The 17137-nt window shown below is 53.1% G+C and overlaps 7 protein-coding genes across 7 annotated transcripts; 6 read left to right on the top strand and 1 right to left on the bottom strand.

Moving 5' to 3' along the window:
* Positions 1–331: 331 nt before the first annotated feature.
* Positions 332–873, top strand: N7459_003093 (mitochondrial 54S ribosomal protein uL11m; the record flags this gene model as incomplete). The annotated part of the gene is made up of 2 exons (XM_056942277.1): positions 332–460; positions 538–873. 2 exons carry the CDS (start codon positions 332–334, stop codon positions 871–873), a joined length of 465 nt encoding a protein of 154 aa, XP_056802160.1.
* Positions 874–2518: 1645 nt separating this feature from the next.
* Positions 2519–5361, top strand: N7459_003094 (uncharacterized protein; the record flags this gene model as incomplete). The annotated part of the gene is made up of 4 exons (XM_056942278.1): positions 2519–2570; positions 2655–3091; positions 3139–4501; positions 4553–5361. The coding sequence occupies 4 exons, from the start codon at positions 2519–2521 to the stop codon at positions 5359–5361; spliced, it is 2661 nt and encodes an 886-aa protein (XP_056802161.1).
* A 791-nt stretch (positions 5362–6152) lies between these two features.
* Positions 6153–7265, top strand: N7459_003095 (putative mitochondrial carrier protein (Pet8); the record flags this gene model as incomplete). Its single annotated transcript, XM_056942279.1, has 2 exons — positions 6153–6212; positions 6279–7265. 2 exons carry the CDS (start codon positions 6153–6155, stop codon positions 7263–7265), a joined length of 1047 nt encoding a protein of 348 aa, XP_056802162.1.
* Positions 7266–8289: 1024 nt separating this feature from the next.
* On the top strand, positions 8290–11821 carry N7459_003096 (WD repeat protein; the record flags this gene model as incomplete). The annotated part of the gene is made up of 7 exons (XM_056942280.1): positions 8290–8326; positions 8387–8465; positions 8591–9833; positions 9909–10125; positions 10189–11147; positions 11203–11291; positions 11347–11821. The coding sequence occupies 7 exons, from the start codon at positions 8290–8292 to the stop codon at positions 11819–11821; spliced, it is 3099 nt and encodes a 1032-aa protein (XP_056802163.1).
* Positions 11822–12840: 1019 nt separating this feature from the next.
* On the top strand, positions 12841–13275 carry N7459_003097 (uncharacterized protein; the record flags this gene model as incomplete). The annotated part of the gene is made up of 1 exon (XM_056942281.1): positions 12841–13275. One exon carries the CDS (start codon positions 12841–12843, stop codon positions 13273–13275), a length of 435 nt encoding a protein of 144 aa, XP_056802164.1.
* Positions 13276–13941: 666 nt separating this feature from the next.
* On the bottom strand, positions 13942–14238 carry N7459_003098 (uncharacterized protein; the record flags this gene model as incomplete). The annotated part of the gene is made up of 1 exon (XM_056942282.1): positions 13942–14238. One exon carries the CDS (start codon positions 14236–14238, stop codon positions 13942–13944), a length of 297 nt encoding a protein of 98 aa, XP_056802165.1.
* Positions 14239–14844: 606 nt separating this feature from the next.
* On the top strand, positions 14845–17009 carry N7459_003099 (tRNA lysidine(34) synthetase; the record flags this gene model as incomplete). Its single annotated transcript, XM_056942283.1, has 3 exons — positions 14845–14980; positions 15052–15231; positions 15328–17009. 3 exons carry the CDS (start codon positions 14845–14847, stop codon positions 17007–17009), a joined length of 1998 nt encoding a protein of 665 aa, XP_056802166.1.
* Between the last annotated feature and the right edge of the window lie 128 nt (positions 17010–17137).

Raw genomic sequence — 17137 nt, forward strand, 5'->3', positions numbered from 1 at the left:
TCGACACGCGGGGCCGATTAGTTCGGATGCAAATGGGAAGTGTCCGGGAGCGAGTCTAATCACAGACCACAGAACACACACCACAGAGACCGAAGGCACGAAGGAAGATGCGGGATAGGAGCAGCAGCGGTCGATATTCGGTCGCAAGGAGGCACTCAGGAATCTGCGCAACAAAGACGATTAGGAGCGAAGAGCCGTCGATGACGTTCGGCGCTTCTCAACTGCTCGCTTGGCGCCCTGGCCAATCAGGGCGCGGCGTGTCTCCTGAGGAAAATCTTCCGTCTTCAGTCAACCTCCAACTTCCCCTTCCTCTTGCAGCCCGCATTCCACCATGGCCAAGAACGTTTTGGCGAAGGACCAGTTCGTCAAGCTCATCGTCGGGGCTGGCCAGGCCAGTCCCAGCCCTCCCGTCGGTCCGGCGCTGGGTAGCAAGGGTGTGAAGAGCATGGACTTTTGCAAGGTATGCGCAGCTCTCGCAGGCCTCGCAGGGCTCGCGGCCTAACTTCGGTGCGATGATTGCGATGACTGATTCAACAGCAGGAATTCAACGCCCGCACTGCTCACATCAACCCTGGCGTGCCCATTCCGGCGCGTGTCACCGTTCGTCCCGATCGCTCGTTTACTTTCGACCTCCGCACCCCGACTACTACCTACTTGCTGCTGCACGCTGCCAACGTTGAGCCCCGGAAAGGCCGCCTGCGCGGCGCCATGAACCCTGGCCATGAGATCTGCGGCAAAATCTCACTCAAGCACGTCTACGAAATCGCCAAGATCAAGCACACAGAGACGCGGTTATCGGGATTGAGCCTGCAGGGGTTGTGCAAGAGTGTCATCTCGCAGGCCAAGTCCATTGGCATCCAGGTTGTCCCGTGATATTCATCGTTGAGAATGGGATTTGACTCTGGTGAACATCTCGACGACGAAGGGGGTCTTCTGGTCGCTGGAGGATGAGACACCTCACGCGTGATTTGGGGATGAACTACGCATTTTCCCTGTTGTTCTGAAATTATCACTGTCCCCTCACTGTATTTCATTCTGGGCGTTTTGTGGGATAAAATCGGGGCGACTTTTCTCTTCCCTGGCTGTATTATATCTGATCCTCGATTGCCGAACGTCTCATGCTATTTAGAGCGATGTGTGCATACTAGCAACACAATTCAAGGAGCATTTAGCACACTCAGTTGGAATCCCAAGGTCCGGTGACGCCAGGCAAGACCACCGAGGTTCTCGGAATCCCGAGCCCGCAGCATTATAAAACCGGGTGATCGCTCAACGTGTGCCTGTGTCCCTGTGTGTCTGTACCCTGGCGGGAGAAGGGATATCCCACGCTGTATGACCGCCGCGATCATACTAAATCTCCGAGGGGAGCAGCTTTTGTTTTGAGCTGTTCATGGTGCCAAGAAGAGACCAATGCTACCCAGCGTCAACAGTGCGACTCGAGCTTGTCGGCCAGCTCCTTGAGCGAGGGAGGGTGTGGTTGCTAAAGGTTAGCCCTTCAGAATTCAGCCGGCTTGGCGGGTATGGAGGCCAAGCAGAGGGGACGCAAAGCCATGGATGATCCGCTTGGCAGGGATGGCCCCCAGTGGGAAGTAGTTCTGGGGGTTGGGGAGTCGCAGTCGAACCCCCGTACTCCGTCGCGGACTTGGGCAGTTAGGGGACCGTGGACAGAGGGGCCGCGCACCGCATATGTACAGATGTATGACAGGCCTCGATCGGAGACCAATCAGTCGCTGCAGCACCTTGCAGGGCGTCGACTAGACCCCATCAGGTAAAATTCCAGATCGTCGGGAAGCAGAAGCCGCAACAAGCGAAAGGCGCTGCATTATCCGGCCTATTCATGGACGGCCGGGAAGTCGGCACGTTCTGAACGCGAGAGTCGACATCATAGGGTCAACGCCTGGAGTCAGCTCCGCGCCCTTCCGAGCACGAGGGGAAAGCTAAGAAGGCGGGAGCGCGGGACTTCGATCCTGAGGGGAAGAACGAATGGAGTCATGAGGGCAGCAGGTGTGGAGAGCGAAGGCGAATGCTCAAGGACAGTCCTCCGCTATGGACGATGACGGAGGACTAACTTTGCCCAAGTCGAAATGAAGCCAAAAAAAAACCCACCCCCACCCGGTTTTGCCTCAGGCCCAGACCCCAAACTCCCCTCTTCTCCCTCTTCCTCACCCTTTTCCTCTTCTCCATTTCCATTTCCATTTCTTTTTTGTGGTGGTGATCGTGCCCTTCTCTCCCTCCCCACCCTCTCCGTGCGTCGGTCGAGTTTTTCTTGTTCCGTTGCGACCGCAAAGGGCTTATCGTACGGATTCGGCGCCGAAAAGTTTACGGGAAAGATTTGCCTCACCCACGTAATCGATCCCGGCTGGCGTCTTGCAGATTCGACAAGAAACGCACCAGGTCGCCATCATCAGATCGCTCACGCCTGCCCTCCCCAGAAAAAGAATATCCAAAATTCCCCGCGAGCCCAGGCCGTGAGGGGCATGCGTCCCACCGAGCCCCCCGAGTTGGCGTCAATAAGAGTATGACGTCTGAAGTGGCCGATTCGACCCCAACCGCCAACGCTATGGATTCAGGTATGTCTTGGCTATCATGTCGACTCCCCTTGGATGACACGCCAGAATTCTTGAATCTGACCGCCCATGCTTCCCCCGTGACAGGCTCCCAGGCATTGGAAACTCCCGCCAAGTCGCCGGGCCAGGCGGAGCCCGGTGACTCCGACGCCAAGTCAAGATCTCAGCCGGGGCAAGTCCGCTTCTCGTCCGTCACGCAGGAGATCGAACTATCTCAGCCGATGCTGTCTCCTGAGTCGGAGCAATCCCCGACGCCAGTGGAGACGACGGACTCGCCAAAGCAGACCACTGACGAAGACGAATTGCGATCGCTGGCTATGAGCCTGCAGAAATCGCAGCTCCAGGAGTCCCGACTACGAAGCAATTTCTCGTTCGAACCAATGTCACTTCCTTCGTCAAGAGTAGGTCTACCGCCCTGGGTTGATTTCCTTGCACCAATTCCACCGGTACCCCGGAGCAGTGACATCGACGGGGCTGCGGGTGATCTCCCAACGGCCCCCGGTTCTCTGCAGGCCGGCTACCTGGTGGAGAAATGACGGGCTGGATGCTAACCTCTCGCTCCCAATCGCAGGTGGCATCTCGCGAATCGAGCGATCCAAGTGCACGTGAAGGCACTGGCTCTTTCGTGACTTCTCCTCATGCATCTCCCCCCGTTTCCGCCGTTCAGTCGCCTCCCCTGACCCCCGCCGTCACTCATTCCCGTGATGGCCGGGCCAGTGATAGCTTGGCCGCCCTGAATGCTGTTGGACGCGCCAATCCTCAAGCACCAGCAGCTATCACCCCCGAGACATCACATCCGGTCACCTCCAGTGACAAAAATGGTGCTCAGAAAAGTGCCCCATCATCCCGACCCTCCTCCACAGATTTACTCTCCACAAAGCAAAGCGGAGCGTCAGAACCATCGTCCCAGCCACCTAATGGGCAGGTGCCGAAACACCGCGCCCAGTTCTTCTTTGGGCCCGAGGCAAGCTCTCAAGAAGAGAGCCCGCCGGTGACCCCAAGAGATTCTCACACGCCACCGGGGGCGATTACTCCCGTTGGTGAGCCCAATGACCCATATGCTCGCAGCAGGCGGCCACCCCAGTCCAAAAATCTTGCCCAATTGGATGCACGGTTCATTTTCGGCAGTCGAGATGCAAAGCGGTCGTTCCGTCCAGGTACCCCCCGGTCGGCGAGCGCGAGTGATGTCACTAAGTCCAGCGATAGACGAGGCGTCTTTGGCAACCACAAAAAAGGCCAAAATGACTTGAAAAGCAGCCAGGGCCATGGTCATCATGGTTCCATGTCGGAACTGAAGCGATTCTTTAAGATGGGTCACCGTCACAAGCGGCCCGATTCCCCGACATCTGCGGCTAAGCGATCTAGCCGATCATCTGGGAAAAGTACACCGTACCAGATGGCACCCGATAATGTGCCTTTTGCCGATGACCATGGATTGAACTCCAAATACGGAAAGCTGGGTCGGGTCCTCGGATCTGGAGCTGGTGGATCGGTTCGTCTTCTGAAGCGAAACAGCGATGGCGTCACGTTCGCCGTCAAACAGTTTCGAGACCGTCACAGCTGGGAGAGTTTGAAGGAGTATTCCAAGAAGGTGACAGCTGAGTTCTGCATTGGCTCAACTTTGCACCACGGCAACATCATCGAAACCTTGGATATCATTCAAGAAGGGCATCACTGGTACGAGGTCATGGAATATGCTCCATTCGATCTTTTTGCGATTGTGATGACAGGCAAAATGACCAAGGAGGAAATCGCCTGCTCTTTCAAGCAGATTCTGAGCGGTGTTGCTTATCTTCATGGAATGGGACTGGCACATCGAGACTTGAAGCTGGACAACGTTGTGGTCAATGACAAGGGCATCATGAAGCTGATCGACTTTGGAAGTGCGGTCGTCTTCCGTTATCCATTTGAGAACGACATCGTTCCAGCGTCGGGTATGTGGTTCGCCTTAGAGAGCTGTTGAATGTCGCTGACCCTAGTAATAGGAATCGTTGGTTCTGATCCTTACCTCGCTCCTGAGGTATACGATGAGAAGAAATATGACCCTCGCCCCACAGATGTTTGGTCGCTGGCGATCATCTTCTGCTGCATGACTCTGCGTCGCTTTCCATGGAAGCAGCCACGCACCACGGACAACTCATACAAGCTGTTCGTTTCCACTCCGACTCCTGGAACCCCGGTCCCAGATGCCGATCCCCGGCGGAATCCCAAGGTCAAGTCAAGCCCCGACCTGCCGTTTACCGCCCAAGATCAGAAACAGAATCCTTCCTCCAACCCATCAGCTACTCCTGAATCACCCACCAAGGCGGGCCCGCCGGCCGCTCCAGAGCACAATGGAACCAAGGCGGAGTCGTCCCCGAAGGATGGTGATAAGCCCGCCGATGGTGTTCAAAAACAAAGCAGCCAAACCAGCGCCAAAACCAATGCAAATGGCAACAGCAACGGTAACTGTAACGGAAATGACAAACCCACCCGCACAACTAGCAAAGAAGCGCCTCCTCTTCCGCCAAATGCGCAACAGCCTGCACCACGTCAAGAGACCATCAAAGGTCCTTGGCGACTTCTCCGCATTTTGCCGCGGGAAAGTCGATACATCATCGGCCGGATGTTAAAGGTGAACCCGAAAGAGCGAGCGACACTTGACGAGGTCCTGTCGGACGAATGGGTGCGGAACATCCTTGCGTGCCGACAGGAGGGATCGGGTGAGATCATTAATAACTCTAACCACACCCATGTTCTGGAGCCTCCGTCTCATAACCCTGCCGTCAGCAGCAAAGCTGCTAAGGCCAAATGATTCCCCTTCTGTGTATCAATTCCTTCATGTGTGCATAATTCCCTCTGGCCCCATGAATGGCCCTGCAACATGGTTTTTTTTACTTCCTTCCAATCCGCGGTGAGCCCTGGATGGTTTAGATGACATCAACTTGCTTTCAATGGCCTTGCGCTCCTATGCTTTCGCTTCGTGCTTCCTTATGCCCTGTCAATATCCTTCAGGCCAACAGTCTCTGGGGCTTATGACTGTTTAATGCCCTCCGACTGCTCATTTCTACCAAGGGGAAAGAGAGGTGGTGGCGTCTTCTGGCGGTGCAGAGAGACTCGAGTCTGTTGGCAAGAAACCTTTGAAGAGTCGCTCGTCTAGTGTTAGATTTTTTTTTTCTGCTAGACTGCAGTGGAATGTTTAGCAGGTTTCTTCTCTCCCGCACACGGTGCATTCTGTTTTCTTTGCCTTCGGACGACTGATGTAAGATTTTCTGTGTTTTCAGAGACACCTAGGACGGTAGACACTTTCAATACAATCAATTTGTCAATGTTTGGAGGAACAGCACTTGGTCTACAGTACTCATCACCTGGGCAGGCGGAATTGACCTGACGCGTAAGGCCCGACTCGGCGATATCGGGTGGCCTGACCGCGGAGCAAAACTTCGATCTGCATCGCGTGCGGAGCTCGGTTTACCACTGCCCCGGTGCTTCTGCACTGCTCCAAGAACAAAATCTCTTGAAGAATTGTCCGCTTTTGCATCTCGATTGGCCAAAACAGCATGCTCTTCCGGTAGGAGCTTTTGGACAACTCAACACATTCCCATCATGGCTCAACGACCAGATGGGGAGGCATTGGTCTCCTCCCTGTGGACGAGGTCCCTCCTGGTATGATGCCACATCCAGTGAACGTTTCACCGTTTAATACAATGCTAAAAGGATGGATTCGTACAGTCTGGCGCCGTCGCAGGTCTCACCGTTGACTGCTCCCTCTACCCTCTCGACACCATCAAAACCCGTCTCCAAAAGGCACGCGACCACGCCACACCCCAAGCCGCAAGATTATCTCTTCGCCAAACGGTACGCGGCATCTATGCTGGTCTTCCATCCGTTCTTTTTGGCTCTGCTCCCTCAGCGGCGTCCTTCTTCATCGTCTACGACGGCGTCAAGCGCTCGCTGCTTCCTCCCTCCGCAAGCAACTCTTCCTCCGACCCGCCCTCCCGCGCCCATATCTTCTTTACACACTCAATTGCCTCTTCGCTTGGAGAGATCGCCGCATGCGCTGTGCGTGTGCCTACTGAGGTTATCAAGCAGCGAGCACAGGCCGGTCTATTCGGAGGGTCCAGTCTCCTTGCACTAAAGGATATCCTGTCGCTGCGGTACGCGGAGCCTACTCCCACCTCGCCACCGGTCGCTGGAACAAATCAATCCACGAAGACCAGCGCGGTGTCACCCGCGAAGCGCGGGTATGGACAGGTGATTCGCGAATTGTACCGAGGCGCCGGTATTACCATCGCCCGCGAGATCCCTTTCACCGTTCTCCAGTTCACCATGTGGGAGTCCATGAAGGAGGGATATGCACAGCGGTACCTCCGTCATTCAGACTCCACCTCGGGCGCTGTTACCGTGGACCAAATCCCGGCCTCTACGAGCGCCATGTTTGGCAGCGTCGCTGGTGCGATTGCGGCCGGCCTCACGACCCCACTCGATGTCATTAAAACCCGGGTTATGCTAGCGCGCCGAGGAGATGGCATCGCATCAGCGCCAGTTCGAGTGAAGGAGATCGTGCGGGGCATCGCGCAAGAAGGATTCGGTGCTTTCTGGCGTGGAATTGGTCCGCGGGTGGCTTGGATTGGTATTGGAGGCGCTGTCTTTTTGGGGAGTTACCAGTGGGCATGGAATACCCTGGAAGGCAAGGGGGCGCAAAAGAACGAGGAATAACGTGGTCGACTGGCCTCGTTCTTCTCTCCTCTCGTGAGTCTGTGTGGCATATCATTGTTGTATATTATCACCGCCGTATAGACGACTGGGAACATATAGACTTGGGCGGAGATACCATAGATAAATTCCCGAGCTACTATATACTTGCCTTGTTCTTCACCTATTCTAAAGTTTCCAACTCGATTCTTGCACCTGTTCGATCGCTAGGTCTTCCACCTGCTCGCTGTGGAGATAAACATAATCTGCAAGCCTGAATCCAGGAACGACAATCTTGCATAAGTCCATGTTACCTTGCTTCCGGCGAATGTGCGTCTCTGAAGAGCGATGATCTACTTATGAGCAACCGGAGGATCCGACTGCGTCGAATTGCTCGGCAGCAGGATGGGTGCCACTCGTCCGAGAACAAAAGCAGGGCTTATGATATGTGAGGGCAACGAAAAGACATGATCTGGGACCAGCAAATGTTCATATTGTCGCTAATCCATACAATGTTGTACTGGTAGATGGAGTAGCGTTAGATTGTAGCGGAGATTACGTTGCGCCGACCTCGCGGTGAGTGCAGACATAGACCTAGACGACATTAGCCCTGATAGGAAATGTTGTCTGTTGCCGCAAGGCATAGTTCATCACAATAGGGCCCACGTCCCACGATAACAGTAGATAAGTGGTGACAAGTGAGTGGTGAGAAGGGTGAAGCGAAGCGAAGAGATGAGGTGCCACCACCACGGCGGGATCCCGATCGTTCCCCAGTGCCAAACGCCCAGGCGTCGCGAGAACCGAATGCCCCTGGCGGCTCCTCGGCTTCCCCTCATTCGCAGCTCCCTTCTTTCTCTTCCCCCACTTGACGACTTCAAAGATACCAGCTCAGCTCGTTTTGGCGCGGTGTCTCTGCGCTCGTCGTGATTGTGCCTGTGACGTCGTGCTCGTCCCCACCACAACGTGCAAAGTGATCGACCTCGATTGAGGCAGATAAGCTCCGCATCGCGCCTCCGCAATTCCCTTTTCCACCTCCTCAACTGCATGTATGGCGCGGAAACTGAGCCACCAGAGGGTCACCTACGGTTGGTGCTCCCCGGCCATTTGGCGATATTTTCCTGCACCGCGACGCTGACACCTTCCAGTGCTGCCTCTGCCTGATGGCCCCGGTGGGCACCGGCTGGGAGTCAATGGCCTAACAGTTGACCCTCAGAACTCCATCCTGTAAGCCACTCCCCGCAAGGAGGTGACATCTAGGCTTGGCTGCAACATTGTACCTGTTGTCGGGCCCAGACTGTTCCTCTTCCACGTGCGTTGCACAGCTACTAATGTGGCGTCTTGCTTGGCAGGTATTCTGCAGGCCGTGACGGGGTCATTTGTTCTTGGGACCTTGATTGCTCTCTCAACTCGCCCCCTTCGTCGAACCCTTTCTCCAATACCAATCGCATCCCCGGTCCGACTCGTTTCAAAACGCAAGTCCAGGCACACAGCCACTGGATTAACGACATTGTCTTAACCGAAGATAACTCTGCGCTTGTCTCCGCCTCGTCCGATACAACTGTGCGACTCTGGCGCCCACACTCCGAATCTACCGAAGTTCCGGAACGCATCGGAAAGCACGCCGATTATGTCAAAGCATTGGCAAGTCCCGGCGGCTATGCGAGCTGGGTTGCGTCGGGTGGCCTCGATCATAAGCTCTACCTCTGGGATTTGAATGGTGGCGGTGAGATCTTGAATATCGACGCCTGTGACGATGATACGACTGAGAAAGGTTCTATCTACGCACTGGGCGCGGTCTCGTCAGTTCTCGCCAGTGGCGGACCGGAGAATGTTGTTCGCGTCTGGGATCCCAAGTCCGGGAAGTTGGTGACGAAGTTCGTGGGCCATACGGATAATGTTCGGGACATCCTGATTAACCAGTCTGGGGATACAATCATGACAGCGTCGTCGGACCAGACTATCAAGATTTGGTCGCTTACGGCAGGTCGCTGCATGAACACCCTTACTATGCACAACGACAGCGTTTGGTCACTTTATTCCGACCAACCGGATCTGTCGGTCTTTTACTCCAGCGATCGCTCCGGCCTGGTGGCTAAAACCGACACGCGCGGTTCACCCGACGTGGAGCAAGGCACTTGCGTTGCAGCCCTGCAGGAACACGAGGGCGTCGTAAAGGTCGTTGCCGCTGGTGACTTCATCTGGACAGCTACACCCAAATCAAGCATCAATCGCTGGAGGAATGTCGATACTACACTAGGTATCGGATCTCCTCCCGATCCAATCCGCACCATTGACTCGACAGCTGCTGTCCCGACCAACTCGCCAGAGGAGAAATCCACGAAGATTCCATTCAGTGCGGCCTTGCAATTATCAGCAACATCCAATTTACTGGGGACGCATTCGGCATCTGGAAAAAGCTCTCCAGAGGCCGATTTAGAAGCCGACATTGGCCTTACAATTCCGGTCCATTCTCTACCAGAAGAATCAATTGAGGGCCAACATGGGCTGATTAAATGCTTGATGCTGAATGACCGAAAGCGAACCCTCACACAGGACTCTGCAGGTGAAGTTGTTCTATGGGATTTGCTTAAGGTGGGTCAATTCATGGAACGAGGGCGGCCTGCAGCCTTTCCGCCGCATTCCAGTCTCCACTGACAATCAATCCAGTGCATTCCCATTCAAGAATTTGGCAAGCGCCACATCGATGATGTAGCAACTGAGATCAATACCTCCGAGAGCATTTCACATTGGTGTACAATCGATGTGCGTACAGGCCGATTGTCCGTTATCTTGGAACCCAACCGCTGCTTTGATGCCGAGGTCTATGCAGATGAGGTCGATTTATCAGAAGATGACCTCTCGCTGTTTCGAGAGGACCAACGAAGTGCGTGTCCGAGACATTTCCATTAATCTTTTCGACTTCCATTTGGATGCTTACGGCTTGTAGTCAACCTTGGCAAATGGATCTTGCGTTGGCTCTTTGCACCGTTGGTCGATGAGGAAATTCGACGTGACAACGAATATCGTGATTCCGCCGTGGCTAAAGCGGAAGAGCTTGCCAGACAGACCTCAGTGAGCATCCCCGTTCCTGGAGATGATATTCCTCGAAGCGTCGGGATTCCCATATCGCATGATTCCTCGACTACCTTGCGCCCTGGCATGGATTTCTCAGCAAGTCCCAGTATAGCAGGGTTCGGCATCAACCAGGGCACGCCGTCGTCGGTTAACTACCTCAGCACATCTATGCAAAGTAGTGTTTCGCCATTCCCGGCACTCGATGTAGAGACCCCCGACGTCCCTGGATCAACGCATGCCATTCCCGAAGGCGGACCGTCCTCTTTCCCGGACAAATCGAGTGACTATTTCTCGTCGAGGCTTCCTGCGCTTGACACTGAGAAGCAACCTATGTCCCCTTCAGATGCGGCCTCAAATTCGGGTCTCCCCCAGTCGCCGGCAGAGCCTGACAAGGAGGAGCGTAAAAAAGGTTCATCTTTATTTGGAAAGAAGTTCCGCATGGATTTTCCCAAGAAGCTAGGTCGAACATCAACAGACGCGAAGCCTCAAATTCTCGAAGAGAAGATCGAGGAATCGGAAAACACATCCGTCAAAGAGGAAAAGGTATATGAAGCCAATATTAGTGGTGTGATTGACCGGATTCGTGATGAGTACGAGGAATTTCTCTCTGCCAATCCGGGCCGGGATCTGGTGACGGCCATCACCCCTAGCGCGGAAAGCGAAACGCCACGGCTCAATATTCCCTCGCGGACCGCAGTCTTTATCCAAGAAGAGACTGGAGACACTGCCGTTGCTTCCGACCTCTTCCGGGGTAGCGTAGGCAGTATTGGTCAGGAGATTGAGCGACTCGAGAAGTCGATTCCTCATTGGCTTGGTGAGCTGCTTCTGAAGGTGCGTGGTGTTATCCATACAGTTGTGAAGATTCAAGCCTGACTAGTCCATTCAGAACCAAATTCCCTTCAAGGAACAGGCCAAGATTGCCTTCATCTTGAAGCCTTACGACGACTCTTTGCCGCCAGTGGCCAAGCCTGAAGTGTAAGTTCCCCGTCGACCAGACCCTCTTCTGAGACTAACGTGGACAATCTTCTAGGGCAACTGCCAACGGCGGCCCACCCGCCAACACGAATGGAATCAACAATAGCTCTCGGCTTAATGCCAACCGCATGCTTCGAGCCAAGAAGATTCTTGCCTACGTGGCTGAGCGCATCGATCCTCCTAATCCCGATGAGCCCGAGGCCGATACCATGCCCCCTGAAGAATATCTCGAGCTTTACTGTCAGAAGATTCAGTGCCCGCCGAACATGACATTATCTACGATCCGCACGCACCTGTGGCGCACATCGGGAGACATGGTTCTCTACTACAAAGCTAACGGCAAGAAAGATATCAAACCGCCTCAATCCTTGACCGATGAACATGAAAACCATCCCTCTGAGAATGGGCCCTCTACTCCCAACGGCGAGGCTGGCGCAACCCCAGGTGGCGCAATCCCAGGTACCGCTCCTCCGAGCAGCATCCACTCCATGACCAACTCTGGGTCAGTTGCGGGATCAGTCGCTACCTGATAGTATTCATTGAGCATTTTGCTACGCCCCTTGTTGACTATATATACATCTTTCGTTGTTTTGGCAATTTGTGTGGCTTGATTTACTTTGCTAGCGATGATAGCTGTGTGGACATTTTTTCCATTGAACAGGTGCACGGAAATGTGTATATATGGAGATGCTTTCTGGTTTCCCTTTTGCTCCTATACCTATTCCCATGTGCAATTTGTCTTTCGAGGTATCCGCGCATGTACCATATTGGAACTCTCTTTGGCCTCTGTGGCGCGTACACTTGGTGCGTAGATCGGAGATCATTTGCAAACATATTCTCTGAATATATCTGCATCTCTCCGGAGGTGATGTTCTTGATGACCTGGCAATAACACCAACCTTGTGAGACAATGAGCCGGTGGAATAATTCTCAAGATCCTATTTGAAATGATTCAGGTCTAGCCCGCTTAATCTCTCCGATCACCGACTATGCCTGCGAATTCTGACGTCCAGGTCTGCGCTAGCGAACTCATGCGCCACGCTCGCTTCGGGTTGCTACCAGTCTGGTTAGGGTAGTCGACGTACCTGAGATAGAGATGGACAGGACAACAGATCACGATTTTTGATTGGCTCGATTCAAATCATGTTCGGTCTCTCATGCACCTGAGCTAGTTTCCCAAAGGTTCTATTTAATGTCGCCGCCAGGCCGGTCATAATCTATAAAACACTGCTTTGCTTGCTGGGATTCACTTATGGAACCTGGGCTGGCTGGATTGGCCGTGTATCGATTTCTACGCCCGTCGCCTCTGACTGGACGACTCTCACCCAATATTACACGCCTACGTCTTCCAGTGTCGATATTTATCTCACTTGGGGATGCTATGACAGCCGCACAAAATGGGGATCAGATGGTTATGCGCCATGCTGTAGGTGTCGTCGTTTTCGTCCATTTTGCGGAAATTCAAAGAGAAAACAGGTTCCAGGAAACAAATTAAGACTGACTTCTCTGTTGAACAGCAAACTATAGACGCAACACCAGGCTACCCATCATGAACATTGCTTATAACTACTCCGGTACTCAATACTGCTGCGGCGCCGTCATAGCAGACAATGGACAGCCTAGCTGTAGATACGAGAAGCCCTTTGAGTTACCACAAGGCACAATTATACCTGGTGTTGCATTCCTTGAGAAAAACGGTGTCAGGAACTCCTCCGGCCTAGAGCAGTCATCGTCATGTATAGCCGTGGAGGCGGGCATGAGCGTCCCGCTTGGTGTTCTCGTCATTGCAATGATAATCTGGGCCCTGTGGGAATGTCACGGATGGCGTCATATGAAGATCTCTTTGGGTCAGTTCCAAATGGGACAGTCTCTACCTGGAAGTCAGCAGTGCCGAACGGCCGAACTCAATGCGCCGGTGTCTACTTCGCGTATCCCGGAGCTCGCGGACACAGGACGGGACTATAAAGAAGTTCCTAGCGACTAGCCAGAGTATCTTGCGTCTGTCCGATTTCTGTCTTCTTTCTTGCTTCTCTGTAGTGCAACTGCATACGTACTATCAATTCTCCCAGGTGAAAAGTTGAAGCATGACATTGTGCCCTACCTTTCAAGTGGCCCAGAATGAGCAAGATGCGCTGGAAGCCACCCCATTTCTTCTCTTTCCCGGTCAGGATGAAAGACTTTCATTAGTATCCCTCGGAAGAGGGGCGCGTCACAGTGAAATCATTGGATGTCTGGGCAAAATGATCTTTGTTCTTATTAAAGGACTTGAAGAGCTCGATGCGATCTTCCACAAGACCAGCCCGATCATCAGAAGGAAGGTAAGTTTGAGACAATTCATATAGACCGAATGATTGATGGAGTGGAGAGTATCGGAACAAAGACAGTTTATGTGGAGGATCTCTCTGGACGCATCGAGGGACGACAAGGTGTCCTCTGGCAGATATGAATGGATATTGAATCACACGAGTCTAAGCAAAGGACTCTTTTGGACCTAACATGGAAGTGGGATGTGATGCAACAAATTGTCCTAATGGCCTACCCCGTACTTGAACATATAGTCCTATCATTCTTCACTTGTGCTTCTGGTTTCCACACGGTCAGTGAACAAAGCCCTGGAAGGGAACATGTGAGTTCAAAGCTCGGACATACTCTAAAAAACGGTAAAAGACTGGAAATCTTGCTCCTGGGTGTAGCAGCCGTTCCCACCGAATACTATGAAATCATCGCAGTCGGTTCCGCTGCCGGCGTGGAATTTCAGATTGCCGGACAGGTTCTCGACAAGGAGGGCAGTGGCGGGCTTGTTCATCCAGACACAGCCAATGCTGTCCTGTTCCCCAATGGCAAAGCCAGTAGGGTTGGTGCACTTGCTGTCGCTGAATCCGGTGACGTTCCAGGCAGCGGCCATGGAGATGGAGGCGGCGATGAGGGCGGCAGTAGAGAATTGCATGTTGATGGTGACTTGGTCTGTCTTTGATGTTTTCCAAGGTTGCAATAGCTGTAGTCTCAGGAATATTTTGCTGAACTAGGGCTGAGGCTCCTCCTTTATACTTGAGTATCTCTGGGTCTTCTTCTTAGCACCGAAGGAATCTATATTCGGACCTTTTCAGGCGTCCGCACCGTCATACATTGTTGCTCCGCTCAAACAATCCCATGGGAGTAGGCCAAAGTGCGGTAAGGGTTCAATATCACGGCATGGCTGTGCACATCATGGGAGGCGAAGCACCAAGGTCATCCGATGGATATCAGGCCTCGCGGTGTTGTTCGTCATGCGCAGGTGGCCTGAGACTGAACATTGGGACCAGGTGGCCAGGCAAGACCAGTGGAAGCCTCATCGGAGGATAGATCAGGCATCGCCACATGGATCACTGAGACAGCTATATCATATGCGATCAGACCAGGAATGGGGAAGAGGAAACAACTCAGAAACGTTACGAATCGGAAACCAAGCGGTCGCCCAAAATGGAAACGCCGAAGCGGGTCATGTCTCTCGGGGAAACCAATTCGCCGGCCGCCTATCAATCGGCCGCAACTGATCTTCGACCGCGCCTCCGCCATGGCCAGCAAGAATTCGATCTCGCTGTCGCTATTTGTTGAGCATTTCCGGCAGGCATGGCAAGGTAGACGAACAATCTCCCCGTATTCCCAAGGGTACTCAAAAGATGGACTGCCACAATTACCTTCAAGGCTCGGTAAGGCCGACCCTATTACGCCAAACAGACAAAGACATCTCTGGATCATGATCGCTGACCGACATTTGCAGGCCTCGCAGTTAGTGGTGGGGCCGACTCGATGGCTCTGGCGCACCTCTGCCAGCAACTTGAGGTAGCTCACCCTGCCCTCGCCGGCGCCATCTCGGTCACCGCATTCGTAGTGGATCATCGTGCACGTGTAGAGAGCAGTGATGAGGCGCACCTGGTGGCTGGCTGGCTTTCAAAAATGGGTATGTAGCTCGTCTCTGTTTTTCTGTATATCGTGGAAATTCTACGTGTCGATCTCCTGCGGCAAAGTTGTCTACCTCCGTCCTAATGGCAAGCAGGTATCAACACCAAGATCTTGGAGCTGGACTGGTCTCCATTTTCAAACAACTACAATTATGCTGCAAAAATCAATAAACCAGCTCCAATGCCATCTGCCTTTGAAACTCATGCTCGCCGGCTACGCTATCAGGCCCTTGGCACTGCCTGTCGAGATAGAGGGATTGAGGCTTTGCTCATGGGCCATCATCAGGACGACTCGATTGAGACAGCCCTCTGGCGGCTAGCAACTGGAGCCCGGCTTTCGGGGCTTGGGGGAATTCCACAAATAGCTCGGATCCCAGAATGCCATGGCCTTTTTGGGGTCTCTGAGAGCGGGACGTCAATACGACTCTTGTCAAGGCAGAATAAGGCTGCTCTTGATGCCCATGGCGAAAAGGCCGCCTCAGCTGGTCCATCAAGTTATATTCACACGGATTCGACATTGGCATCTGGAGGAATATTCCTATGTCGGCCACTCCTCGGCTTTCCAAAGGCCCGTCTCCTAGCCACTTGTCACGAAAGCAACATCCCCTACGTCTCGGATCCAACTAATTTCGATCCGACTTTGACACCGCGCAATGCCATTCGCAGCATGCTTGCGTCCAATACTCTCCCTCGGGCATTACAAGCACCCCGGGTGCTCTCCCTCATCCGCTCAAGTCAAGATCTGCTGCAAGTGTCAACGGAACTTTCCAATCAGCTTCTTCAATCCAGGTGTCGTGTCCTTGAATTCAATCCAAAAACAGGGACAATGGTTGTTTCTATCTTGGGCTTTTCTGGCTCTGGGGATCCCCCACTATCTGCGATCTCCGCAGAGCGAATCCGGCAAATCCAGAGTCTCACTCTTCGCCGCATGACAGAAATGGTATCGCCTTTTCCCGGGAATCACTTTCCACTGCGCAGTTTTGAGCCGTTCACTTCTCGAATATTTGAGAAAAGCCATGAAAACGGCGACGAGAGAAAAGCATTTACGCTTGGCGGCGTCATGTTCCAACCTCTGGATTCAAACCACTCGTCCGTGGCCGAGGGTGAAAGAACATTGCCACCCATCGAAAACAAGATATGGATGTTGTCGCGTCAACCATTCATGAAGAATCGATCTCCAGTCACGCATGTCGAAATTCCCATGCCTACTTCACGCCTAAATCATCCGAACAAACTACTTGCTCCTTCTGTCTCTCCGTGGATACTATGGGATGATCGGTACTGGTTCCGGCTCTCCTTAACTCTCAGCAAAGAACATCCAATCGAGTCAACAAAGCTCAAAGATATCAAAGCAATCCCCTTTATCATTCGGCCATTCGAACAGTCCGATCTTCAGAAAATTCGCAAAGGACTGGAATCAGGATTGAGACAACCCGCTTTAGCAGCCCTTCTGCCCCGGATACGGAAATTGCTTTCTGTCGAAGCCCCGGGCTCAACACGTTTTACTATCCCTGTGCTGATACGGGGTGGCATGGGTGAAGGTGGTGAATTGGTTGAAAATGAAGCTTCACAGTTTCTAGCATTACCATCTTTGGGTTTCCCATTGTCGATCAGTTCACAGGGGGCATTCAAGGCTAATGAGGTGGAAATCTATTATGAGGGCCGGTTGTGGAAGTTCGAATGGGAATGGATGTACAAAATGGTTGACACTGAGGCATTGCGCCTGATGGACGGTCCGATCGAAGTCGAAGCAGATATTGTACACAACAAATTCTAAAACAAAACAAGCCTTGCAAACTTGATCTCCGGGGCTATGCATGATTCAAATCCATCTGTGCTTGCGAGCGTGGAAAGTGACAAGAAGAGTAAGAGACGGTCGAGTGAGTACAGAATAGAAGCTCCCTA

This window comes from Penicillium hispanicum (genome assembly GCF_028827665.1).
Source record: "Penicillium hispanicum strain IBT 35686 chromosome Unknown utg000003l_segment0_segment0, whole genome shotgun sequence".
Taxonomy (NCBI): Eukaryota; Fungi; Ascomycota; class Eurotiomycetes; order Eurotiales; family Aspergillaceae; genus Penicillium; species Penicillium hispanicum.